Consider the following 27,518-nt stretch of genomic DNA (forward strand, 5'->3'; position numbering starts at 1 on the left):
AGCGCCAGGCCCGCGCGCACGGGAGCCCCGGCCGCCCCGCCCGGCCCCTCCCCTCCCTCCCCCGCCCGGCCGTGCCGCCCCCGCCGCCGCCGCCCCGCTCCCGTCAGCGCCCAGCAGGCCCCGGGCGGGACCCGCAGCCCGCCCCGCGCGCCGAGCCCCTGCCCACGGGTGAGCGCGGCCGTTGGGGGGAGGCGGGGGAGCGGGGGTTGTAACGGTCGCGGCGCTGAGGGGAGCGGGGGAGCAGCGGCTGAGGGGAGCGGGGCGGAGGGGTTGTTCGCCGTCACCTTGGCGGAGGAGCGAGGGGAGCCCTCAGGGGGCCGGTGAATCACCGGGGCCTCCATCCTCGGCCCCCCGAGGGGCTTCTGGGAGAAATGGGTACGGCAGCTGAAGTAAAAGCCGCCCGGCGCCGGGCCTGGGCGTGCTCTGCTCTGCCTGGCCGCAGGGCAGCTACCGGTGGCACGCGTAACGGGGCTGGCGCTGGGCAGGCGGCCTCGCTCCCCACACCTAGGTGCATGGAGGTCTTCTTTCAGCTCTTCTCATTTTACCGCTGTTCCTCGTAACCTCCGAGGACCAAAGTAAAGGTCACTGCAGCTCCAGCGTGGGGGCACAGGAGCAGCCCCCGACAAAGGTTTTACCTTCCTTGAGCTTTGTGCCCAGCACCGCTGCGTGAAAGAACTGACACAGCAGAGGGTGAAGGAAGATGAGATGATGGCTCGCTTCCAACCAGGAAGATTGACTTCATTTTGTAGCGTTCCTGATTGCGGTCTCCTGTGTGGGTTTGGCAGTTCCTGAGCCCTCTGTGTATTGTAGGTGCTTCAAGTTCAGTGTGCAAGCATTGTGCTGTGTTACAGAAAGAAGTGTGAAGATGCCAAAAGTATTTTTGATCCGTTGAGAAATGGAGTACATTATTTTGTTCGTAGCTCAATTCTTGTGCAGGTAGGCTGCTTACGTGTAACCAGTGCGTTTAAAGCCAGCTCGGTGTTCTTTGACCTGTGATCTGATGGAGGAGTACAGGGGGAAAGATGATTTCCCTTAGCAAGCTTTTCTTTCTAATATAAAGCACATTTTCTATCTCAGGGTTTTCTCATTTCTCTTATGGATAGCTTTAATTAGGGAGCAGTAGCAGAAGGAGATCGGTGACCAACTTACTGGGATGGTTTCGCTGCAGTGTAGGCCATGCTGCCCTACTCGGTGCTGTGTGGCAGTCATCGAGTGAACTAACATGGAGCAAGCTCTCTGATGTACACGTGAGTCCCTGACAGGAGGACAGCTGCGTTATCATAGCGCTCTGACTGGGTATGGCTTTGTCAGCTTGCCTCCTTACCTGAGGAGGTGTTATTACTGACAAACCAACGTTGTTTTAGAAGTTCATTTGTCATTACCAGTGCATTATGTGTTCACTGTGTGTAAGTATGCCTGCAGGGCCATACCTGCATCAGGAAAGCTTTCTCATTCCTGCGGGAACATCTTGCTCCCAAACTTGTTCTGGACTCTGGTAGCTTGGGTTCAAGAGACATAATCCCTGCTTACCATTTGAAATGTTCTTATAATATTCTAATTGGCAGATTTTGGCTCGCTGTGGAGAAGTATGATCTGTATCATATGAATTTTTCATTAGCAGAATAAAATCTTCTGTGATAGCGAAGCTTAAACTGGAGAGAAAACGTAATGAGCCGACCATTCAATCTATTTATCCGCTGGTGTCCTTATGGATAAAATGTTTTTCTGTATGGAACTGAGGTTTCAAATTATGCATCTACAGCCACGCTTAAAGAGTATCTTACAGTGCTGAAAACATGCTGAGGAAACAGCATCTTAACATGCAGTGTTGGATTTGATTCTTCCTTCTCATTGTAGCAGTTGTGACACTGGATGTCATTTCTTTTGAGAGTATTTGACAAATGAAGAAGAGCATTGCAATTTAGGGAGCACGTGAAAGGACTAACATGTCAGACTAATTGGTGTATCTGCGGAGAGCCCAGAAAAAAGGCACCGAACCTGGCACTGGATGGCAGCACCCAGGGAGACGCGGTGTGGTTTCCCCACAAAGGTGGTGCCACTGCCTTCGATTCCTGGGGCTGTCCTGCAAGTGGGTGTCAGCTCCTGGAGGACACAGCTCAGCTGCCCAGGTGCCGATCCCCTGTGGTACTCACATACCTAAAATACATGGGGCCGTTAAGCTCTTCTCAAAAAAAAAAAAAACCTACCACAGAACAGCTTGATTTGAAAGAACTGTATGTTGTGCCTTGGGGCTCAGCCAATTCAGACGGGATTGGATTAGGTAAAGGAGATCATAAAGTAATGTGATTCTCTGAGATTACGCGGGTTTGCTGGCCCTTGCTTGCAGACAGACGATGATCTGAGCACTTACCTTGCAGAGCACGAACAAAAGGTGGTGGTTTCGGTAATGAACTGGGTTGCTGGGGACTTTAACTTGCTCTTTCAGTATTTTTTTGGTGTAGTTGCTGCTTGTTTCCATCGAGCCCGGAATACCTGCTAGCCTCGCAGGGCTTTTATTGCAGATGCCCCAGCTTGGACTGTGAGCTGCAGTCTGCTTCTGGAGCCCGATTCAACCTGTTACAGTAGTAGGATCTCATGTGGATCCCAGTAGCAAGCACACCCGTGTAAGGCATTATTTGGCCTTGACACGAGCTGCAGGAACCTGGATTTCAGAACAAACCATGCTGTTGCAGGTTGGCGTGAAACTGTAGCTTGGTAGCCAGGTGCCTGTAGTCACGGAAGAATTGCTGTAGTCAGAGTTTGGAGGATGAGACTTGGATGTCAATAAACCAAAAAAAAAATAATCATTCAATAATTCCTCTAAGGGAATAACAGAAAACTTGCATTTGTTTTGGGGAAAAAAAGGTTTCACTAATGTGAGAGATCTCACGTGAGCAAGATGCATGCTGGTGGACATTTTGACTACCCAGCACTTGGTGGCCTTCAGTATTTGAGAAGCCAGTTGCTGCTGCCTTCCTGCACTGACTGGTGAGTGGTAGGTTTGTTGATTTATTTATTTTTTTTTTTCCCCCCAGGAAGGGTTAACAAACACAGTTTAATAAAGGCAAGTTTTGTGTCTAAAGATGATTGCAGGCTGAATGAATTAGCACACTATTAATTCAGCGTGCATTGGAGAAATTATTGCAGCAGTTGATACCCGGGTATTTGAGCACAATAGTCCTAGTGTCAGCTATGTCTCCATCTTTTATGTCTGAACACTTTCATTTAGTTGCAAAGGCCAACTTGCTTTTAGTTGTGGTGGCTGACATTTGCTATCCTAGGCCATCAAAAGATATTTTTTTGCAGAGCTGACCCAAGTCTGTAATAATCTTGTACCTGAAATTAACCAAATGTAGCTTTGATGCTGTCACAAAGTTACCCTAACGTTACTGGTCGTTTCAGTGCTATCGTGCAGTTGCTTTCCAGAAGAAAACCTCCTTTCTGTTTTTGTTAATTTGCTTATCTTCACATGCAAATAACAGTTCGTCTCTGTGGTAACTCTCTGTTTGCTTTTGTTTTCTTGCAAAGAGAGCATGGACATAACAGAAGTTTTTTCAAGATAGGGCTTGGTTGTTTGAGGTAACGGTGCTGAGCCTGTCTGGTCCTGTCTGCAGACGAGCAGTGATTGCGCGAGCATTCATGCGACTTCATCTGGGTAGCTCATGTCTTTCCTCAGTTTATGGCATGGAAAGGGGTTCTTTAGCACAGCAGTTGTGCTGTCAAGAAACCAGCAGACAAATTTTCGTAATTTCTGGTGTTGCCAACACCGTTTCAGTGTTTTCTTTCTGGTTAGTATATTCTCTAGTGCCTCAAGCGGTAAGTTCTCATTAAGACGCTTTCCCAAAGACTGCTCGGGCTAATCTAAAAATGTTGTTCATTTTATTCAAGTGAGAAAAACGCTCGGATCCCTTCTTAGCTGTTGTTCCTTGACTCGCGAGTACATACATACCTATGAAAACTGGAAAAAGAGCTTTTATACAGTGTACATATCTATGGGGCTTCCATTAGTGCCCAGCAACACATGGAGATAACCGTGGTTTTTAAGTTATTTAAACAGTTTTCAACAGTTTTTAACTGTTTAAATTGTTGGTGCAGATCAGCAATTGCCTTTGTTGGCAATTTAGCTATTGTTGGAAATTTGGCAGGTTAAGTTTTGGCTTCAATTTCCCTTGGGCATTCACCTCCAAAACCCTCAGGCCTGCTTAGACTTGGGTCCTGGGCTTTGAGGAGGCATTGTACTAATTGGGACGTGTGGAGATTCAAAATCTTTTGAAAACCATGGCGATGGAAAGCAAACAGTACCTGCATTTTTATTTTACTGCCTTATCATGACTTGGAGACCTGAATGCTTCGTAAAGCCTTTGGCAGCTCAGTGGGGATGTCTGAAGAGGTGGTGCAGGAAATAACACCGAGACAGTTGAAGAATTGTACTGAGACATCCTGTAAAATACCAGCATCCTGTGATGTAAACCAGTCATGCTGTCGCTAGAACCATGGACAGAGGGGGACTGCACCCATCTCGTTTGGGATGTAGACGCACTTCTCCAGGTTGTTAGGGAAGAATTGGCTCGGTGTGATTATTGCATATTTGCTTTTCTCAGATCTTCTGAAAGGTTTCAGCAGCCTTTCCTGAAATAGCACAGCTTCCAATGAAGAAAAGATCTAGTGTGATCTGATGTCGTGTAATGACTTGTCACAGATTATTATGTTTTGTACCCAGAGGCATTTTCAGTGTTCCTTGTGGTATGCCAGCAATTTGTTAACATATGTACTTTGCCTAATGCTATATTCATAAGAATGTGTGCTGCCTATGATCTGCTTTTTAACAGGTTCTGCTTAAAAAAAGGGAAAAGTTATAAAGTTCTGTCCTTGTGGACTCTCACAAGTGCTTGTGGTGATTATTGTTCCGTGTTCATCACCTGCTGGGGGTTAGGGCAGCAGCAAAACTTGTGTACGTACAGAAGTCGTTCTTTTAAGGTTGGTTTCTCAGTAAGATTCGCACATGTGTGCCGTTGCTGTAGGATGAGTCAGGTCAGGAAGATCCTTGAGCTGTTCAGATTTTGTTTATTTGGAGGATCCAGCTCTGGGCATGGGCAAGGCTCAAGCCGTTGGCGTCCTGTAGCATTCTGGGCCGTTGTTTTTTAGATCTGATGATCAAAATGGCTTCCAACCGGGGCTGCTACAAGTCTCAGCTAATGCTGTGCTCCAGAGCCTTGGAAGGTTATAACTGAGATTTTGGATAATCCTAAATAAGTTCTCTGCTTTCTTTTCTCCCAGTTCAAAATCTGTATTTCAGGCTTTGCCTACTGCCTTGCCTGCACGTTTGTGAGGCCGCTCCTTTGGGTGTGATTCCTGCCAAACCATTTGGTAATGGATCTTGGTGTTGCCTTGTGGCTCTGCTTGACAGCTTGAGGTTATTTTGACAGTCCATTAAAAGTAAACTTTTTGAGCTAAGTATAGTTTATGTTTGATATGTTTGTTTTGTTTGTTTTGTTGATGGTTTTTATCAGTTCCCTGTTGATGGAGGATATGGTGTGTTTGTGTTGGTGTTCCCGTGTACATTACCTTTAATTACAGGCTCTTCTGAGCTGAAGTTAACTTGCAAATTTCCCCATGTGCATTTTGTCCTGGCCAGCTGTGACTGGGAGCAGTCCTTTGTATTGTCCCTTGGGCTGAGGTTATTTTGATAACAAAGCAGAAATCTTATTTTAGGATTATCTCCAAGTTCAAAAATTTGGTCACGTGGTCATTTTTGTCTGCTGTCTTGCCTGCAGGTTTGCTTTCTGAAAGAGAGAAAGTAGGCAAAGCTTTCCTTCAGCAACTGGGGGCGACCTCATGGGGGACTTGAGGCGCCCTAACGCGAGCCCATGGGTAGGAACTGACCGCACTGTCAGCGTCTAATGGTTGTGATCAGTGGTACAAAGTCCAGCAAAGTAGCAAACATTTCTCCAGGGGCAACGCTGGGGCTGTTCAGCACCTTGCTGGTGACGTGGATGATGAGCTGTAGTGGTCCGCAGCAAATTTTTGGAGGGATAGGCTGGGGAAGGTGGCTGACAGTAGCGTCAGGAAGTTCAGTAAAGGGAAATGACTGAGTCCTGAATGTGGATGGAAAAACTCCCGGGAAAAGTCAAGGCTGGGAGATGACTGGTTAAGAAGCAGCTTTATAGAAATGGACTTTGGTGTCCTGGCAGAAGAGCTGAGCTTGAGTCAGCGCTCTAATCTCGCGGTGATGAAGGGCGATGGCGTTACGGGCGGTGTAAGCAGGAGCAGGGTGAGCAGAGGTGATTTGTCCTTTCCAGTTGCCACTCGCGACATCCAGACCCAGAGTGTCACCCCTGATTTTAACTCCTCAGGACAGGAAAGGAGCCGATGGGTCAGAATGGGTCTGGCCTAGGACCACCAGGGCTGCTGGGGCTGGAGCACCTGGAGAGAGGAGACTCGGAGGGCTGGGGAACAGAGATCAGGCCGATACATGACTGCTGCTTTCAGCTACCTGCTGGGAGGACGTGGAGCCATGCTTCTCCCAGGTGGACCATGTTAAAATAACAGCCAGCTTGCCCAAATTGCAAGCAGAAGTTGCATATTGCTAATGCGTAAATATGTGCAGAACAGGCAATGTGATACAAAAAGGTGGTTCTGTGCTCAGGGGGTTGAAGCAGGTGACCTCCAGAAGTCCTTTCCAACCTAAATTATTTTTTCCTCTGGCAAATATGAAATGCAGTTAGCCTGGACACGTGGAACCTAAGGCTTTGGTCATCTCTGGGACATACCAGTTTCCCTTCCCAGTCTTCAAGGAGTGTGAATCCAGCCTATGGATTCACAACTTCATTCCAACTTCACAATATCAGTGCTACCTTCTTTGTACTACATATGTATCAGGAGCTTTTTGAAGCAGATCTGCTTTGAGATAAAGAAATGTTACTGGCTGACTTAAGAAAATGTTTTCATGTTTGTTTTATAGTGCTCTTGGTCTTAGATTTTTAGTTTGTCTTCAGTTTATTGCCAAAATGTTAAATAAATAGTGCTAGACACTTAAAAGTATGATTTTGGGGCAGGGGGTGGGAAGTGCCTGTTTTATAAGGGACTTTGCAAGAATTTGATTTGTTTGCGCCATTCTCTCTTAGTCAAAATAGGATGTGAACTGACAGACATCTTTTTGTTTATTCAAAGGGAGGTCAGGGTGAGTTAAGTGCCTGAATTAAGTTCCTGTTCATATAATTGTTTCACTTCTAATTTTATTATGCTCATCCTTTTATGAGGAAGTTGTGATACACAGCCTTCTTTTCAAACTAACACAAATATTTTTAATTACAGCATTCGACACTGTGTACCAAAGAAATGGTGATGGAGAAGCCAAGTCCCCTGCTCGTAGGGCGGGAGTTCGTGAGACAGTACTACACTCTTCTAAATAAAGCTCCTGACTTCTTGCACAGGTAATGCTCTCACACTAAAGTAACTCATCTTTTGGAACAAAAGTGCGTACTCCTCATCAGAAATTAGATAAACTGAATTTCTGAGTGTGGCAGGAGACTGACCTGGCTAACCTCTGGGCTTTCGGAAAATAATTCATCTTACAAAAACTCTTCAGGCTCTAGAACCAAATGTGGCCAATGTTTACGAGGTATTTCCTTCATGAAAGAGAGAACTATTTCTTAACTGATGTGATGGTAATGTGGACATATTACAGAAATAGTTTTATAAGAAGATAGAAAAGGAAGGAGCATGGCAGAGGAGGCACTTGCATGTAGCACCTAAGATGAGCACAATAATAATTTCAGGATACTGTATATTTTATATTGCCTCTGGGGAGTTTTTATCCAGATCATGATTGGAGATATAAAAGTCAGGGCCCGGACAAGGTAGGTGACCAGTTCAGTAGTTTTATTTACCTGTATCCACTATTTAAGCGGTACCCTGGATGTGTTCCTTCCTATTTTTTCTTATGACATTTTTGATTGGCTACATGCAGTTTGTCACTTAAGATTTTGCATTTCCACATTTGGACTTAGAGCAGCACTGACTTGTAAGAAATAACATTGAAAGTAGTGTTGCAAGTGTTGGTTGTGTTGGGTTTTGTTCCTTTTTCTTTTTCTTTTTTTTAAGCAATCACTGCTTGGATTGCTCTTGACTCAGAACTTGACATAAGGTTGATGGTGAAAAATTGAGCTGTTTGAGAACAAGTTGTAGCTCCCTGACAGCTAGCTTAATATTTCAGTCTTTTGAATGATGTCTCTTTTCACCTGTAGCTTTGAGGTGGGGAAAATGAACTGGTATTGTCTTAAGTGAATGAACTGCTGTGGAACCATGTTTGTTTTGTGTTTCAATTTAGATTTTAAGGTGTGGGATTGTCCAAGCAGTGTATTTAGGGCTTTCCTAATCTGCGTTGCAAAGTCTTACAGAAATCACAAGTAGCATTTTCAGTAATGGCAGATTTTTTTTCCCTGTCCCTGAAATTTTAACAAAATGGTTGGATCAGATCAACACCTGGACAAACATGTCCGCGTCACGCATCAATACCTGATACACAGACTTGCTGCTTGCTCTTAGCGAGGATTGTGTTCCTTACGCACATGTCTTTTCTGGGTGATTTCCCTAAACGGCCTGCGAAAGCACCTTGGAAAGCCAAGGAAAGCCGAAGTTGGTAAGACAGCTTTCTTGGGAAGTGTGCTGTCATTTTACCTCAATTCCCAGAAAGTGTTTGCATAAACAAAGGGACAGAGAATTAGCATATAAGGGATGATTAGGCTGTGCTTTACAGCTTAACACCAGAGGTAGAAGAACTCTCACCATTGTACAGTGAGGTTGCCTTTTCCTTTTTGTGACATTTCTGTTTTGGTGGTAGTTGAACGTTGGGTAAATGACCCATGCCTCAAATGTGGTGTTGAAAATAATCTTTGATTTTGTTCGCAAGAGCGTTTACCTGTAATGATAGTGATTATAACCTTGGCTGGACGTGGAGGGGAGTAGATGTGTGTTTTGATTTAAAAAGCAAAATACTGCTGCTCTGTTTCTTCCCTAGCTGCTTCAAAGAAAAGCAGGCAGCTGTTCCAGGCTGGCCTTCCCCCTGCTTCCCCTTCATATTACAACAGTAATTCCGTTCCATCGATATTAACGTGTGCTATGGGAGCATTATGGAGCTGGTGTTCCCAGTACATTGGGGATGTTTCCACTTCAGGGTGATGCAAAATTGGCAGAAGGCTACATGTGAGGAAAAAATGTGTCTGTGGAGACAGGTAGCATGTTGAGGGTGACTTGGGTGCTTTACAGAAGGCAGTAGGGTAGGCAGTACTCCCACCCCACTGTCTCAAGCTTTACTCTAAAAGTTCTGATATGCGGCTTGCCAAATTGTGCTGTGTGCTTGGTACGTTGAGTGGGAACAGGCAATTCCGTAGCCTATAATTGTCCATAGATCCCTTTTATCACGGGCTCTCAACCAAGAACTCGACAGAATTTTTCTTCTCGTTTAAAGTTGGGGGGCTGCAGATGACTGGCTGGTTACTTGCTGCCTGGAGTGACCCTGCTGAGGTTAGGGAGCTGCAGTGGCAGCCATCCCACAAGCTCCCCTGTGCAGATGGCACTCTGTGCCTGAGCACTATCCTCTGTTCATTTGAAAGGTGACACGAGCGTCACCAAGAACAGCATCTGTGAAATTTCTCTTAAATACCTCTGCACAGATTGTCCTAGAGGTTTGATCTGGTTTGGGTGAACAAGTTATTAAAATCGTAGCTGTTTGTTGAGCTGGATGAGGAGAATATCTTCCAGGCAGTTTTAACCTCTGCCACCTCTGTCCCTTTTTCAGGGCTGCATGGGTGGCTACCCCTGTCCAGGAAGGCTTGGATATGGAGGAAATTTACTTTTGTGTTCTTTGGCTGTACGTTGTGTCTGAGTGGGGCTCTTCTGAGAGAGCATCTTATCTACGATTCTTCTCTTGCTGTTAGTCTAAACAACAACTTGCTCACTGCCACAGAAAGATTTTGGAGTCAGGGCTTCCCAGAGCTTGATGTCAGAAGAAAAAGGATTTATTCTTGCAGTGAGTAAGGGAGTTTAGCAGCAAGTGTTAATGCGCTTGGTTTATCCTACTAAAAGCTTGAGAAACGCACCAAGTCCTGTCATTATGCTTTATCCAGAGCTTATCCACAGGCTTTGGGTATGAAGAGATGGGTTCACCCTCCAAGTGGGTTTTAGTCAGGGTAGTTGCCATGCCTGGCATGCTTCAGATGAATTTGTGTGGCTTTACTGGCTTCTTAACTTAAAATGGATATTTCCATGTAACTGGGGACTCTGTGGGTGCTCTTCTCCTAATTTGCAGATCCTGCTCATGTTTTCTGCCTACCAGAGAGTTTGAACAGTTCGTTAAATGCAGCAAGTTAAAACTCCTGGTCTCCCTCTGAAAGCACTTGGTAGGATGTGCTGACTGTCAGAGGGCTTGCTTCGAAATTTAAAGAGTTGATAGATGTTTTCCCATTGGTTTGCAAGCTGGTGCAACAGAACTTTTGTTTCTTAGCTGTTGGGAAGTGCTAGAGCATGCTCAACACTTGGGTTATGCAGCTGGTACTAAAGAAAAGTCAAATATTTCTCAGAATTCTTTCTGGACACTAAGGACATCATGGGAGTTAAAATCTTGGATTGGTATTTTCAAGCAACTAGAACTGGAAGGAGTTTCTTAGTTTAGTGGGATAAACCAAGAAATGGCAAATGCTCAAGTTCAAGTGTTTAATTCTGTATTTTAACATAGCCTGTGCACTGGCTTGATTAGCTAGGTAGAAACAGTCTCTATCCCTTCTGTTCTGTGTGAGAATGGGCTGGTGGAAACACTTAAAGGAAGTGATATTTCATATATAAAGTATAGGGGCGGGTAATAGTGGTATACTGTAGAGGTAGGTGAAATACAGGAAGTGTTGAAGAGGACCAGGGTCCGGAGGAGAGGTTGTTCCTCCCCAGGGTCACATGTTGGGGGGAGTGTGACTAACCCAGGTAGGTGATTTCAGTTTTGGGGGAGCCTCTAGCTGAAACAGCCACCTTGACCACAGTGGGCAAGCTGGACTTCTGAACGTTCATCTTTGTTTCTGTATCCTTGGAGCCTGAGACGTGGTGGGTATATCTTGAATCGTTGCTTGCCCTGAAATTCCTACTGCCTTGAGCTCTGTAATTTGTGGCTAAAATACTTGTTGGATTTTGTTCTTATTTTTTTTTTTTCATTGGCATGAATTTCATTACATCTCTTCACTTGCAGGTTTTATGGCAGGAACTCTTCTTACGTCCATGGAGGACTGGATGCCAGTGGGAAACCACAAGAAGCAGTGTACGGTCAAGCTGTGCGTATCCAAATTGGTCCTGAAGTCCTCACTAATGTGCAGAGCTTACTGTATACATTGGTCATTTTCTGTAATGAATTAGTTGGACTTTCTTACCTGGGAAATAGTGTTTTCTGGTACTGCCTCCTGTTCAGAGGCCTAAATGTTCTTGGTAGTTGATGCTCTTACTGTGGGTTGCGTTTGATAGATCAGCTTTGCATCTGGACTGCAGAAATGATATTTAGGGTGGGAAACAAAATCAAGAGGACCTGTTAGACTAGCCCTCTAGGTGTATCGTGTTTCAGTTAGACGTGGTTTCTAGGTGAAAGGACTTTGATCTCGGGGAATTCAATTGAAATCTGTATGTTAGCAAATTCTTCTGTGAGTGGATGTGTCTTGTAATGGAAGATAACTTTAGAAGAAGCAAACTAAGTCCAGAAAACACATCTTTTTGCTGTGGCTGTAGTTTTTTATCAAAATAGTATCTGCCATCGAGGAGCATCTGTCATGTGGTGGCTGCATCTTTGAGCAGTGTTGCTTTGAGCCCAGACCAGGTTTTGTTGCTTCTCTTTTCACCAGCAGAACCTGGTTTGGCAGTAGGAAAATCATGACAGTGCAGATGCTACTCACTGCTGTGATATTTTGGTACTTGATAGATGCATAGGTGGTTTTTTGTTGGTTTTTTGGGGGGGGAGGAGGGTTGTTTGTGGTTTTTTTTTTTTTTTTTTTGCTCTAAGCACAAAATCACATGAGCTCATGTAGATTCTTCACGGTGAAAGATGGTTCAGGGTTCCTGTATTTGCCTTTGAGCTTCAATGGGCTGCTTTTTGATGTTAACTGACACTTAGAGAGATTTACAGCTTTTCAATAGGTAGGGAACTCAATGTAGCTAAAATGTAACTGTTTGCTTCTAGGAGATACACAAGAAAGTGATGTCACTACAGTTCAGTGAGTGCCACACCAAGATCCGTCACGTGGATGCTCACGCTACTCTGAGCGATGGGGTGGTTGTGCAAGTTATGGGGGAGCTGTCAAACAACGGGCAACCGATGAGGAAGTTCATGCAGACTTTTGTACTTGCTCCAGAAGTAAGTATTGGCAAGATTGTCTTTAACTTCTAAGAGCAGTGATGAAAACCTGGCCTTTGAACACGAACTGCCATACTGGGACAGAAGATACTGTCGGGCTTTTAAAGCTTAGCCCAGAGGCTATCATTAAATAATAAATAAATAATGCCCACCAAACCATTCTATGATTATGTGCGTGCAGAGAAATGAGTGTATAGGACCTGTCCTGAACTTTTTTAGATTTGAGGTGTTGTAGTAGTAATGCAAATACAAATTGAAGCTTGCTTTTGGAAACTGCTATTTGCACGAGTGAAAAAATAATGGTCAGCTCTGCAGATCATGTCTCCAGCATAGTTCTGTACTTGATTGAAGTTTGCTGTCACATGTAAGCATGTTACTGCTTTGCAAGTTACTGCTCAAGTTCAGTTCTGAGTGAGAGCAGAGCTGTGTTATGATAAAGAGTTGCTTTTATTATTTTTTCCTACATCCTTCCCCCTTTTCATCGCAAACTATTGTGTGGTTGGTTGATCATTCATGTTTTAGAAACTTGTTGATTTGCTTCATTGTTTTCCTATGCAGCAGTTTAAGCATACAGTCACCCTGTGGAATTTCATTCCTTTTTTTTTTTTTTTTTTTTTTATTATAAGGCTTTACCAGAACAGGAAATTCCACAGGTGACTTGATGAGATGGAGGGGCTTACCTTTAGGCAGTACCGATGATTGTTGTGAATTAGCAAAGTGTTACTGTCTGCTTGAAACATTGTTTTTAATTTGGTCAGAAGTTACCATTCAGTTGCTAGCTTAAAGAAAAGGTGTCACTCGGAAAATGCCATTATGAAATAATCCTATTCCAAAGTGTTGGCATGTACTCCCAAAGCTTAGACCTCTCATCCATAGGAGTTGCTGACTGCTAATATATTGTATACGCAAAAAAAATGCATGTTGCTCTTTTACAGGGGTCTGTTCCAAACAAGTTCTATGTACATAACGATATCTTCAGGTACGAAGATGAAGTATTTGGAGATTCAGAAGGAGAACTTGATGAAGGTGAGAAGAACTGTACTTGTGGTGTTAATTTTGTGTCGTTCTACCTATCCAGTTCCTTCAGAGACTAAACTGGCTTAGGGCAGGTGAGGCTTGGTACAGAATGCACATAGTGAGCGATAGCACTTTGCTGCAGCTCAGTTTCATTCAGTAGACTTGGTTTCTCTGGTCAATCAAATTTGTAGGTACAATGTTGTGAATAAAATTTAACTGGCTTTTCACTATGAGCTGTCTTTCTCTTTTATATCATCATCACATTCAGTAGTTCATTTCAATCCGTTGACTGAACTTGGCTATATTATTGTGGATGGGTTTTTTCCCACCTTGTCCACTGAGCCAAAGAGAGTACAACTGGAATGTATGTATGTGTGCATTCTAAAGCTGGAATTTCTTTTATCTCAATAGAACAGAACAGAACTCAATAGAATAAAATAGAACAAAACACCTTAGGCAAAACATTGCTCTTCTATTTGAGGTTTATCTTCTTAGTTTTAGGAACTGTGATTTAAGAGCTAATAATACAGTGTTTCTCTTTTACTGCCAACATATGAAAACCATCTGCTGCTTTAAAGATCCTTAAACCCTCCTCCCAGAACTTAGCAGCAGTATGTCTTTAGTGTCTCCTTTTTGTGAAAACAATAACAAAGCCTCTTGAAAGAACAGAAGGGTCTTCCATCTCTCCTTGCAGCTAATTCTTGCCTTATTTTGTTGATGAAGCGTTCTTTTGTTTACTACTAGTTCAGCATGCTTGTATTTCAAGTGCGACTTGCATATGCTTGCAGAGGTGTTCAAGGAATTTTTTCTCTTGTGTCAGAGTCTGAAGAAGAAGTGGAGGAGGAACAGGAGGAAAGACAACCATCTCCTGAACCGGTGCAAGAAAATGCAAGCAGCACTTACTATGAAAACCACCCTGTAACGTAAGATGTCCATGTTATTATGTGGCATTGCTTTTTTCAGTAAAAACTACATTTAAACTGGTGGGCTGTGATCTATGCTATGTTAACATTATTTTTGAAACATTGGATATCAAATGGAGAGAGGAAGTAGTGGATGTTCTCATGTTTGTTAGTTGTTTTCACTTCTAGTTACAAACCTGAGGTGAAAAGGTAGTAAATACATTTATGCATGTGCTTAATGTAGTTTTCATCATGTAAAATGTAATGTAGTTTTCACCTATTGCAGCGAGAAATCGGCAGCCTGAGGGGCTCCTGGGAGTTTCTGAGGGAGACGGATAGGAGGTGTAAACCTGCCCCTGCTGGTGCCCAGCAGCCCCCTCCTAAGCCCCTACATGGGGTAGTAGCTGACCCAGCTGCTCACCTGCAGGACAGAGGGCTTGACCGCCCACAGGAGGAAAAGGGGCTGGACCCTCGTCTCAGCTCAAAGCAGAAAGAGGTGTCTGCCCCTGACACCCACGGTGCCACCAACCCCCATGGTGTCCCTGGGTAATAGATTCGAGGCTCTCGGGCAGGAAAAGGAAAAGGTTGAGGGTCTGGACAGTAGTCAGAACCTGGGAAGCAACCCCGAGAAGCATGTCAAGATTGGGGGAAGCATAGGGAGCGGGGCTGGACAGGGCACTGCATCAAAACCAGTGCCACAAAAAAAGGGCAGAGAGTCTTAGTGATCGGAGACTCTTTGTTGGGGTCCCTTCCAACCCCTACAATTCTGTGATTCTGTGATTAAACTAAAATAGCGAGTTGGTGGTACAATGTAATTTATATAAACAGGTGATTTAACAAAAGGGTAGTTAATGATATATTAGTCCTCAAATTTAGCTGGTGCTTGAATCTGAGAGGAAAAATGAATTTTTGAGAAGTTGCTTTACAGTTGTACTGGAAGAATAGGCTTCTGCCCTGAGTGTCTTAAAATCTAAACAAGACAAGAAAAAAAAGAAGTTTCTTCCTGTTTGTATGTGAAAAATACTTTTTGTTATGTTTTGAAATGCTTTTTTCAAAACTTAGGTATGTGTTTCAGACAAGCAGAACTGACTGACCGGATTCCTTATTCAAAAAATATGTATGTTTATGAAATTATTAGATGATGTCCATTAAGTGCATCAGCAGTAACGCTACTTTGCTGCTGCTGATGTAGTGCTTTTCATGAGAAATCTTATGGGAGAATGGAATGTGCTGGAATTCTGGCAGTGACTTCTTCAAGATTTTGCGGAGAGTTTTTGAGGCTTTAAAGAGTTACGCCAGGTCTTATCCTTGGGTTACTGTGCCAATTGGAAAGAGCTTAAAAATGCGATAGTCATTATTTAGGCATATGGTAACCCGTGGGTGGAGCTGCGTAGGCAGAAGCATGTGGAATTTGGTAAACTTTGGGGGTGACTGAACAGAGAAGGGAATAACTTCAGGCCCCTTGTGTACGCAGAGTGGAGAAGAAGGTGCGTGTGAATTTCAATAAGTAAGACTTGCAGCTGCTTCTGTAATGAACTTTTATGGCACTTCTGTAAGTAAGCTGCTGATAGCCTTCCAAAATCAGCTTCATTTCTGTGTATAGCTCAATCTTCTGTTGGTCTCTCACTGTGCTGCTTTTTCTTTTTTAGGAGCAGCAGCTCTTGAGTTTAGTATATATTCCTTTCAGGGCTTTATATGTCTGTGTAATTTTCATATTCTTTGCAGAGAAAAGTATAATGTCTTCACTTGAGCAGAAATAAAAAGTGACTTAGTATGCAACTACAGGGGTACAGCTTAATTTCTCACAGTATCATATATGTAGGTACCATATGGTAGCAACTGGAAACCAAATAATTTTCAAACCAGTCATTACCATAGTATAACTGAGAAAAAGTGAACCAATTGAAAAGCTGCATAAAATGCATTTGATTATTGTAGCAATGGGATAGAGGAGGCACTGGAAGAATCGTCTCACGAACCTGAGCCAGAATTGGAATCTGAAACAAAACCTGAGGAGCTGAAAGCTGAAGCAGAAGAAAAGACCCTCGAGGAGTTAGAAGAGAAGTCTCCTTCTCCACCTCCTGTAGAACCTGTTTCACTACCACAAGAACCACCAAAGGTTAGTTACAAGCCATATCTGTGCTTCTAGGTGCAGGTGGTAAACCAGGAGTTTTGGTGTTGAACTTAGTCTTTTCGAGTGGCCAGACTGGTATCTCTTTGCAGGGTCATGCTGTATGAACAGCTAGACTTGAAGCTTGAACTTGTGAAATTTCACCGAAAAAAAGAATGTTATTTTTCAGTGTTGCTCGTTACCTATTGTAAATGCGATGTTTGCAGAGTGTGCGTGTGGTTTTATGCATGTGTCAACCTTTTTAAATGTGGAGTTAAGATATGGCTTAAAAAAAAAAAAAACACCACCAACAAAAAACTCAGAAAATGGGAACCACTGCTCTTCCTTGGGGGGGGGGGGGGGGGGGGGGGGACACAATGCATGGACACTTGGAAAATTACTCACAGTATACGTCTAAAAACAGTACGAGGGCTTTGACCATCTCCCTTAGAGGCAGGCTGCCTGTTCCTAAAAACACCATGAATGCCATGCGTCGTCTGGTGTGGTAACACGTAGGGAGTTTGACAGAGATGGGAGGAATGGATGAAAGCTGGAGAGAAGTCGTTTTCCAGCTCCAGTATCAGTCTCCCATATCTTTCCAATCCTGTTTCTCTTTTGCGTTTTTACCTCTAACTCGTGGCGCTCACTTTGTTCCGTTGCGCAGAAGACACTTAACACAGCAGGTTTTTCAGTCCTAGGTTTGGTTACATGATGGAAAGCAGTGATCTGGGGATGCCGAGGGAACTGCGCTTGCCCAAGTAGCAGTAGCGAGTACGGTACACACCTGCTACATGCTGATGAGTTCACAGACAGCTACATCTGCAAATCTTTCTGTATCCTCATTGTAATGCTAGCACAAATGTTATTTAATAGTCAGATGTGAACTGAAAGTGTATTTTCAGCGGACAAATTTCCCTGTAGGATTGTCAGTGGTTTGCCATGATTAGTAGCCTAGGTTTGTTGCATTTCCTGCAGGCTTTCTCTTGGGCTTCAGTGACCAGTAAAAACCTGCCTCCTAGTGGTACTGTTTCTTCCTCTGGAATTCCACCCCATGTTAAAGCACCAGTCTCACAGGTAACCCATCTGTGAACACCTTGGATTGTCTCATTACTTCTGCAAACTGCTTCAGTTTTTAAATTAACAGATCAATTTGTTTGACTTGCGTTGCACAAATTAATTGTGTCTTAAATGTTAATGCACTCACCTTGTTGCAAGTGAAGGCATGTACACTTACCTGGTGTAACTTCGGGTGATGGTAATATTAAAAACTGCTGATGTGGAATCAGGAAAAGACTACTGATTTTTTGACCTATCTTACTGGGATATGGTTTGGTTTATGAGGAGAGAAGAAAAAAAAACTTCCCCCACATGATAGTAGTTTCCTAAAGAATGTGTGGAAAGGGGAATTTCTTTTGGCAGAAATGCCCCAGCAGTAAAAGGGATTGCATCAATTTTTGAGTACAAGCAAGTTTGCCTTGAAAGGGTCATGTCTACAGAAGTATTTTGGACTCCATTATCCATTTATAATTACTTTGTCACAGAACCCTGTACCAACTTATGACTGTGTGAGGAATGGAAGGATTCACATTTCCTTGCCAGGACAATGCTGTCTTCCCATTCCTAGGCTGACTGGGGGAGGAGGGCAAAGAGGACAGAAAGTTTGACCGGGTGATAGCTCATGTTCTGCACATGCCAAGCTGGTGTGAGATGGTCTGAGATTCTGAATTCAGCCCCCTCTATGCATACCAAACCCCCTCAATATAAAAAAATAGGTGCTTTAATCTTTTCTACTGATGCCATATTCCAGAAGCACTGGATGTTGTGAGTACCTCATGTCCAACCTTTTACAGAGACTGCCATTTCAGTAGAGCAGCTGGGTTATTGCAGCTGCTGTTTTTGCACTGATTTCCTTTTTTTTTTTTTTTTTTAACTGACAGAGGAATCTGTCAAGGATTGCCCTTCAGCTAAGTGCATGTTTAACAAAACAACAACAGGAAAACAGGAAACTCTCCTTGTGTGGTGTTGCTTCTGGTCTTACCGCTGTTGTGGAAATCAGATAATGGCTATGTGATGAGTTGGGAAACTTGTCGGTTTTCATCACCTTCAACAGGGCTTTGAGTTATTCAGGTGGTATTTGAGCAGTAAAACTCTTTGTTCTAGTACAGAATAGATTTTGCTTAAGCAAAACCAAAAACCAGATTTGTTTTGTAGTGATGATTTATTTAAAGTAGCGATGCTGGATTTTTGTTACATGACTGCAAGTAGCATTTAAAATTATCCATGCAGGAGAGTCATAGAACACAGCTTATAGATGTCCCCTTAAACTCATGTGTTGCCTCTGCAGCTCGTCATGCTCTTTACCTCTTATATTACTTATGCTGTGGTTTCATGTTTAAGCAGTTCTGCATGGAATTTTCTGAAGTAGGAAGAGCCTACACTTGGCTCTTCTGGAGACAGAATTAATCTGTTCCTAGCTCCTTAGTCTGCATTCTTTTCAGACATGGTGTTCAGAAAGCTGGTGGAAAAGATGTCTAAAGAATTTCTGCAAGGGGTTAGTAATCGGTGGCAACCTTGTCCCATTCTTTTGGATTCATTAACATCGGATACTATGCATGTAAACGAGGACAGTAGATTGCACCAGTGGATGAGTGACTCCGTTGGGGTGCTACTATGCATGTAAACGAGGACAGTAGATTGCACCAGTGGATGAGTGACTCCGTTGGGGTGCTGTTCCAACCAGCATCGGTGATGCTACCAAGCAGCCAATAACTGCCCTTCTCGTTCTTTTCCCCAGTGTCACTTCAGTTTGACGCCCTCATAAATCAAGTTGAAAATAAAGCCCCTGTGGTATAAACTCAGAACCCCTTGAAGGACTGTGTGTGTACTCGTTTGGAGGTGATCCAGTTGCAGTTTGTTTACACCTGTGAGGTCAAACAGCTCAGCATTTCTCGCTCCTGTTTCTGTAGTCATGTTGAGAAGCTGACAGGGAATAATACCTGCCTGCACTGATAAACTGGACCTTCTCTTAGAGCATTTTCAGGTACTCGGACTCTGTCACTAGCTGTCCTGGAGGTGCCAGAGGGGTGGAGGTAGGCAGGGTGCTCCTCAGCTTCTGTCTTTTGATGTGGAAATGGTGAGTTAGGGAAGGATCTGTTTATGGAAGGTGCATTCCTTCAACTCCTGAAATCTCTTGAGGTTCTGGATAGATTTTCTGCAGAGGGGGTTGTGTGTTAGCCATAGCCACACTTAAATCCCACGTATTTTAAGGCAGACTCAGGTTTTATGGACTTGGGTCTAAGAGGAGAGGGAACCTGTCGTTTCATGCTTTAGGTGCTTTGGGCATTTTTAGATCTATAGTGCCCTTGTGAAGGTGATTGAGTGTCTCTTAGTGAGTTTCATGGTCCACATTTACCTCAGACAGTGCGGTAGCAGTTGTGTGGTATGCATCTAAGCTAGCTGCTGGTAATTAGGTGAGACAATGTGCTTATTTTCTTTGTTTTGTTTCATTTTGGGTTTTTTGTTGGTTTGCCTTGCTAGTAGGTTGTTTGTATGCATGTGTTTCCACTGTGGGAGGCATCTCACTGTAGAGAAGCTTTTAAAGCGTGTAAGATTTCAAAAACAGAAATGTACCAGCCTCTGGAGTCTCCTGTTCTCTTGTTCTTCCTTCCCCATCCTCCTGTCCCTCGGGAGTGATCACTTCCAAAGTTTGTGAGTGAAGGCTGACGTGGTTGGTTTTGCTGTCGTTGCCAGTAGCATTGCTGTGGCATCAAGAAGTCGCTTTCCCTTCCACTGTGAGCTCCAGGAGAGAGTGGGGACAATATCTTCTTTTCCTTAATTGTTCTCAAAGCCCCAGTAGGCTGAGGTTTGTGGCATACTTGGCTCCTGGGCTTGAGAACTCCTTTAGTCGTGATTGTCTGCTAAAAATCCTTATTCCGTAGCTTCCACTGCAGTCTGCGTGCTGTCTGAGAAATAAGAGTTGCAGTTAGCTGCTTTTTGGATTGGAAATGGCAGCCCATAATAGGCCTCTTGTGATGCTGATGTTAATGACAGTTGTTTGGGAGAGCACAGTTTTGCAGAAGTGTTTTCCCCTTTGAGCAGCACCAGAGAACTCTGCAAAAAATGGGTGGTGCTGACTAGGGAGCAGCTAATGAGGTTAGCTGGTGGGCTGGGAGAGAGAATGTGTGTGGTAGATGAGAAGGTGAGTGGAGCACAAGGCAAGCGGGTAAAAGTTATCCATTTCTTGGGATTTAGCAGAAGGACATCAGCGACTGAGCAGGTGTTTTGCTATGGGTGGTGGCAGGAAGAAGTGTTTAAGCCTGATAGCGTTAAGTCTCTTAAGAAATCATGGTCTGAAGGCCTTGAGTTTTTCTTCTGAAGTACAATTGCTCACGTAGTAAAAATGTGCGAGTAAAAGATGCCAGGGGAGCTCCAGTGACCCACAAGGAGGTACGATGAAGGAATGCTTTCTGTAGGAGACAAGGAAGGGTGATTTTTTTCCAGTTTATTCTTAGAGCTCAAAAACACTGTAGAAACATTGGAAGGATAAGCTAACGCCTAGCTAGGTAGAGCGTGAGTGATACGAGGGCTGAAACGCTGATTTGGTGCCGAATAGCAGGGTGTTTCTTGTAAAACATCGTCTCTTTACCCTGAGAGGTTCTCTGACTGTAACTGGCAGTTGTCTCAAGTCCTCAAGGAAAATAAGGGAGAAGTTTAACGTCAGCTCCTTTTCTGTAGTAGTCTGGGCCTGTAGCCTTTGGCCTTGTAGTTAATCTTCCTCAGAAGCTTGTGTTCATCTTAGTGTTCATAAGGATGGTTTTGTTTTTCCAAGATAAGAACCCAGTGCAGCAGCAGCTGCTCGACTGTCCTACAGAAAATGGAATTTAAAGCATGTTGTACGTTGCGTCAGTAGCCAGCAGGCTACATAGAAATATTTTTGTTGCTTTTGTCTTTTGCAAATTATCTTTACAAGCGTTATTTGATTGCAAAAGTTTGAATGTACGTTTCCTAGTCCCTGAGAATTTTAAGGGTGTATTTTATAGTTTTATTGTATCAGAAATAGCATAATTTGAAAGGCTTTTTTGTTTTGTTTTGTTCTCTTTCTTTTGGGCTACCTCCTAATCCATGAAGTTGGAGCTTGGCATGAGGAAGCTTTATTCAATCCATCTATTTCAGTCAGGTTGAGGGATTCTTTAATTATGGGGTGTTGGGGTCTCAATGCCTGGTCAAACATGGAAAATAAACTTTAGCCATGCTATTGGGAGATGTTCTGACGGAGAGATGCTTGCTTTGCACCTCTTAGCAGAGATAACTGAACACTGCAGTCCTGGATTGGTACAGAGGAATTTAAAGAGATGAAAAAACGTATTCCTAAATACATTTACGTGGATGTATATCTTGCAGAGTTTGTGTTGTGCATGCCACTTACCTATGTCTTGTGTTGTTTTTTTATTTATTTTTTGTTGTTTTACTAGGCCTGTTCTTTAATACATGGTATTTAATAATGTGCGTTCTCCTGTTTCAGCCAAGAGTTGAAACTAAACCTGAAGCTCAGTCTCAGCCTCCTCGTGTACGTGAACAGCGCCCAAGGGAAAGACCAGGTTTTCCGCCCCGAGGACCTCGACCAGGTAACGTGGGACAGCTTGTGTGTCCGTTTGGGGCCGGTAATGAGAGGCATCTCCCTCAGGGATCTGGCCTGTAGCTATATTGTATGTGGCTGATAATAAACTGTCCATTCCTACTATCTTCAACTAGAAATGGGGGAAAACAGTTCCCCGTCCAAGTTGGTGATGAGTTGATGCAAAGATTAGGCATTAATTCCTGTCCTCTGTGTTGGTGAATTCTTTTTTAAAAGTCAGGCCACTCGCTTACATGCTTGAACACCTTTTATGCAGCTCAATACAATTCTGAAAAGGTAGTCTGCAAATAGGATGTGGTTTTTTTTCCTATGTTATCTAATTTTGCTGAACTTTGAAAGTGAGAGGTCTTAAATGGCTGTTGTTGTGGCTTGCGGTACTCTTTGTTTTGGAATAAAACCTTTCCACTATCTCAACCTCAGTCAGTTAATAATTTTAGATGTATTTTTCCATCTCGTGTAGTCTCAAATGGTGTTCTGAGTTGGGCTTTATGAGCAGCCAGATCTCTGCATTTTCTTACTGGTACAGAGTACCAAATCCACAGGGTGGTTTTGCTACAACAGCTGCGTGTTACTTGACAGATGTCACAAGTGGTGTTGAGAGGTGAAAGTTTCCTGAGCAGCATTCATCACCCTAACCTGGTCACTTGGCAAAGCTCTGCGCAGAGCTGGGCAAATGCTGCTTAGTCTCAGTACCAGGTTGTTGAGGCGTGCGTCTTCACTAAGTGTGGAAGTAAGTCAGGGGTTGTAAGGAGGGGAGTGGTGTCTGTGACTGTCCTGAGCTGCAGGCACCAAGTTGCCAGTTGCTCACCAAGCACTGCCTGCGGAGGTGATTAAACCTCAGCAGCTGGGTGGGTAAGCCTCTGCCAGCTCGGACTGACTAAAATGGGATATAATGGATGTTTTCAGTAAAAGCACACCAAACTCTGACAGAGATCAGGCTTGAAAGTGCTTTTTACTTTTGGCTTTGCTCAATGCAAGCGTTTCCTCACTTGGGAACAATATTGAAACTGAAAGGCACAGAGAGAGAACCATAACATATGTTACAAGTTAACAGTCCTTTTTATTTATTTATTTATTTTAATGTGTGCAGCAGGGAGTGAAAGATGCAACTTGTGGCTAAATCAAGTTGCAGATCTGTTTTTTTTTTTTTTTCTGCCCTTGGCTGTGGATGCAACAAAACCATTAAATAAATCGTACAGAGAATGTGTAACAGACCTGAGACTTGTAATTCTGATCCCACACTGGTGGGAAGCAGGGGAGGGAAAGCTGAAGTATCAGCTGGCCAAATGGTAGAGCTTCTGCCCTATGGTCTCATTTTCAGAATAAGTCTGTGACCAATCTTACCTGCTTAAGAAAACCATTTAAACAAGCTAGTAAGCTTTTTGTAAATGGGCTTATGGGGAAATGGAGGAGAGAAAGGGGTACGTATGACTCCTGTCATACCTGAGGTCCAGAAGGGGTGACAGTGTGCTGCTGTCACACTGCAAGGCAGGAAATGGTTTAGTAGGGAGATACCAGGAAAGATTTTCATCTGGTATGGTGCTAAATAAACTTCAGCTGAGTGTGGGAGAACGTAAGGAACTCTGGCTTTTGTTTGGGACAAAATGGTGGAAGATGAAAGACAGAAGAGGTTACTGGCAAACACGATTTTTAATATGAGTGCAAAAATATGGATACTGTTGTTGGGTTAAGGAATTGATGAAGAAGTGACTTAAATCCAAATATTAAAAAAAAAAAAAAACCTACATTATAATAACTAGCAAACTCCTTTTCAGCATAATGATTGCAGATACAACAGGAACATGACAATTATTAGGGCTATGTAAAGAGAAAGGTAGTATCCCTCCTCCCCCCTGTCATCCATGGTAAATGGGAGTTGGAGAACTTGAAGGTACAGAAGGTTTTGAGCATGTGCGCCTGGTGCTTGTGCACATAGATGTGTTTGTTGGAATCCGCACACAACTCTAACCTCAGTGGCTCTCCCTTCTTCTTTCTGTTCCCGGTAGGGAGAGGGGACATGGAGCAGAACGAGTCGGATAATCGTCGAATAATTCGCTATCCAGACAGTCACCAGCTCTTTGTTGGGAACTTGCCGCATGATATAGATGAGAGTGAACTGAAAGAGTTCTTCATGAGTAAGTAGCAATTTCAGCTGCAGAGACTAAGGAGAAAAACAGATGCTTGTCCTGTGTTGAAAAGGCATGTAACATTCACTGTGGCCACAGGGGGGAACTTTACATGATGCAACTCTACGAGTGTTATCTGACAAGCAGGAGAGGTAGCAGAGCTGACACTAAGTTTTGGTAACGTGGCTTTTCCCTTGTGCTTTCACAGGCTTTGGAAATGTGGTAGAACTTCGCATAAATACTAAAGGAGTGGGAGGAAAACTGCCTAATTTTGGTTTTGTGGTATTTGATGACTCTGAGCCGGTCCAGAGAATTTTGGTTGCAAAAGTAAGTATTAATCGCTGAGCATCCACCAAAGGATGCCCTAAAACTCACGTAGCTTGGCCTATTCAGGCCAGGCTGGACATCAGGAAGAGGTTCTTCACCGAGAGGGTGGTCGCACACTGGAGCAGGCTTCCCAGTGAAGTAGTCACTGCACCAAGCCTGTCTGAATTTAAGAAGCGTTTGGACTGTGCACTTAGTCACATGGTCTAAACTTTTGGGTAGACCTGTGTGGTGCCAGGAGTTGGACTTGATGATCCTTATGGGTCCCTTCCAACTCGGGATATTCTATGATTCTATTTCAGTTCATGTCACTGTTGTTTCTGACATTCATTCATAAACAAGAGTTGTAAGAAAAACAGGCACACTATGTGAGTAGTTTGGGCCCACTCAGTCTGTCAAGAGTGCTCTGTGGCTTATGTGAGCTGTGCCAGCGTTCCCCCAGCCGTGTCATACTGAATTCAGGGATTTTACCTCTCACTTAAATACCACATGGAACTGAACACTTACTGTTAGAGACCCCTATAAGCTGAAAGCTCAGCACGTGAATTTTTGAAGGGCATCTTGAGGACATGTAAATTCTGTGTCCTGGGGCTGAGAGAAAGGAGCAAAGTTATTTGCAGCTGTGACTTGAGGAATTGGAGAGGAGAAAACAGCCATTTCCATTTCTAGTATGCGAGTCAGACCTGGTGGAGCAGTTCTTCAGGAACTAAAGCTTTGAAGCAGAAAGGCTAAAGACAACCCCTGCCTGTATTAAGGAAGATATTTTAACTCCTTGCATGCCAGATGAATTAAAAAATGCTGTTCCGTTCACTGCAGGCAGTTAGGGCTAACGCTGTGTGCCGCAGGGAACTGTTAGCAGTTATTTTTTGTGTCTGACTTGTAAGTGAAGGTAGCCTGAGACACGCAGCAAATGCTGTGTTTTCATACGCGTTGTATAAACGGACTTTGTGAAATGGTGACTAACGTGTGCCTTGAAAACTCTTCCCTATAAGCCTATTATGTTCCGGGGTGAGGTGCGCTTGAACGTAGAAGAGAAAAAAACAAGAGCTGCTCGTGAAAGAGAGACCAGAGGCGGAGGCGATGATCGTAGGGATATTCGGCGCAATGATAGAGGCCCTGGGGGTCCCCGTGGAATAGTGGGTGGTGGCATGATGCGAGACCGGGACGGAAGAGGACCCCCGCCGAGAGGTGGCATGGCACAGAAACTCGGCTCTGGACGAGGAACCGGGCAAATGGAAGGCCGCTTCACAGGACAGCGTCGCTGAAATCTCCACTGTGGGCAGACAGTCTTGGCAGTGGTACATTATCCATCGTGTTTGCATTCTTGTTAATTTTTTTTGGCTTTGGAATGTGACACAGCCCTTCTGATCATTTCTTTGATGTGAAAGCATCCTTTGGTTTCCGGTTTAAATTAAGGTGGACGTTCTTTCCCCAGTTTCACAACAGAAGTCACACTGTTAATTTATAAATGTAGACTTGGAGAATTGAGGACTGGAAAATTAAAAAAAAAAAAAAAAAAAAAAAAGACCAGTAAACTATCTGCAACAAAAGTGAACTAAAGGACATGCCCAATAGAATTCAGGTCCTTGCAGTCAAAAACCCTCTGCTGCACATTTTGTGTAAGTGTTACTGTTTCTGCCTGTTACTGTTGGAAACACAAATAGTGCAATTTGTGCAATTGGAGAAGCTTGCCTTTTTTTTTTCTTTTTTTAGAACACTTGGCTCCAAACAAACTCGTGTTTACGCACTCATCAAAATGCACTAATGGGTACTCTGAACTCATTTATATTGACATCTGCAGGAGGCATCGGAGGAAAAAAAAAATAAACCTTCATCCTCTTATTCAGACAGAATAGCTTGTGAAACGATGCGGGCATCTGATCTGCTTGCTGTGACCGACATATGTACACACACAAACCTTAACAAGACTACAAGTTTATTCCAGAAGGAATCCATTTAGCTGTAAACTAAACAGAACCCAGAGTTACCAAGTCGTAGTCCTGAGTACTAAGCAAGTTTGATAGCTCACGTCAGATTTTTCTATCTGCCCCTCTTCAGTACAGGGATGGCTGCTCAACACACTCCTCCTTCCCCTTTCCCCTTCGATAAGCATTGTACAGTGAAAACTGTCTTGACTGTATTTGAGTTCTCTGGTAATGTAATAAGCATGATGGTGCCTTCTATGAATACATCATTCCAGTCTTGCTGGTGATTTTGTACAGTATAGTGTATGAATTACTGTGCTGCAAAGCCAATCGGCTGCAAAGCATTTAAAAGAAATCATTGAAAAATTGTATTAAAAATTGCAGTATCTTTCAATCAGTAAACGTTGCTAAAATTATCATCCACCTTGCTCTTCAATTAACAAGTTCGTCTGTTCTTTTGCAGAGGGGGGGAAGGGAGGAAGAAGGCATCCAAGTAGTCTCCAGGTTGTCTCTTCTCTTTAATCAATGTCAAAGTTACAGAAATCGGAAATGAAATCTCTCTTGGACATTTCAGAAGCCAGTCGAGAATGGTGAACATTTTGGGCCAGCTCATAATCAGTAGAACTGAGCATCCTTTGTGAGGGTGAGCATATCAAATGAGGATACTGCAATTTTCAGAGAACAAAATAGCAGCTCTTAAGTATTTGCATTTTCCAGTTGTGCTTTTTTTTTTGTTTTTAAACTCTTACTCATTTTGCACATTACTCTCAGCTGAAGTTGACATTGAGTGGCTCCGGACTTAAGGATAGAAAGGAGACGTCCTCTTCTTCAGTATTGCTTGTGGGTTTGTCCAGCTGAGAGGTCTGTTCCGGGATGACGTTCTGGAGCACATTCCCATGAACTGCAGCTGCAGCAGACAGTACAGTGCGGCTCGGTGCTGGGGCGTGCAGTGAGCGCCCGGCTCCGAGGCGTCAGGAGTAAAAGAGGGGTGTGTGTTGGCGTGTGAGTCTGTGTGAGAGTGTGACCACTTAAAGCTGCTTCTAAGCATGGAAGACCTCAAAAAAACAGCAATTTCAAGCAAAAGCAGATAGGGCATA

At 43.6% G+C, this 27,518-nt stretch overlaps 1 protein-coding gene across 2 annotated transcripts; it reads left to right on the forward strand.

The window, feature by feature from the left end:
* Window positions 1–7,314: 7,314 nt before the first annotated feature.
* On the forward strand, window positions 7,315–26,021 carry G3BP2 (G3BP stress granule assembly factor 2). 2 transcript variants are annotated; one of them, XM_013190544.2, is made up of 11 exons: window positions 7,315–7,433; window positions 11,234–11,315; window positions 12,209–12,382; window positions 13,318–13,408; window positions 14,220–14,322; window positions 16,240–16,420; window positions 17,387–17,485; window positions 21,933–22,035; window positions 24,053–24,181; window positions 24,381–24,499; window positions 25,489–26,021. In XM_013190544.2, the coding sequence occupies exons 1-11, from the start codon at window positions 7,339–7,341 to the stop codon at window positions 25,759–25,761; spliced, it is 1,449 nt and encodes a 482-aa protein (XP_013045998.1). In that variant the 5' UTR covers window positions 7,315–7,338; the 3' UTR covers window positions 25,762–26,021. The 2 variants fall into 2 exon arrangements, with proteins under 2 accessions (XP_013045998.1, XP_013045999.1); XM_013190545.2 differs by lacking the exon at window positions 17,387–17,485.
* The last annotated feature ends 1,497 nt before the right edge of the window (window positions 26,022–27,518 follow it).

This window comes from Anser cygnoides, chromosome 4, assembly GCF_040182565.1.
Source record: "Anser cygnoides isolate HZ-2024a breed goose chromosome 4, Taihu_goose_T2T_genome, whole genome shotgun sequence".
Lineage (NCBI taxonomy): Eukaryota > Metazoa > Chordata > Aves > Anseriformes > Anatidae > Anser > Anser cygnoides.

Excerpts from the sequence above, each read along its gene's own strand:
- G3BP2 (XM_013190544.2), top strand. The coding sequence starts at position 7,339 with ATGGTGATGGAGAAGCCAAGTCCCCTGCTCGTAGGGCGGGAGTTCGTG. Across the intron at positions 7,434-11,233 it reads GCTCCTGACTTCTTGCACAG|GTTTTATGGCAGGAACTCTT; the intron begins GTAATGCTCTCA and ends CTTCACTTGCAG. Across the intron at positions 24,500-25,488 it reads AGAGAATTTTGGTTGCAAAA|CCTATTATGTTCCGGGGTGA; the intron begins GTAAGTATTAAT and ends CTTCCCTATAAG.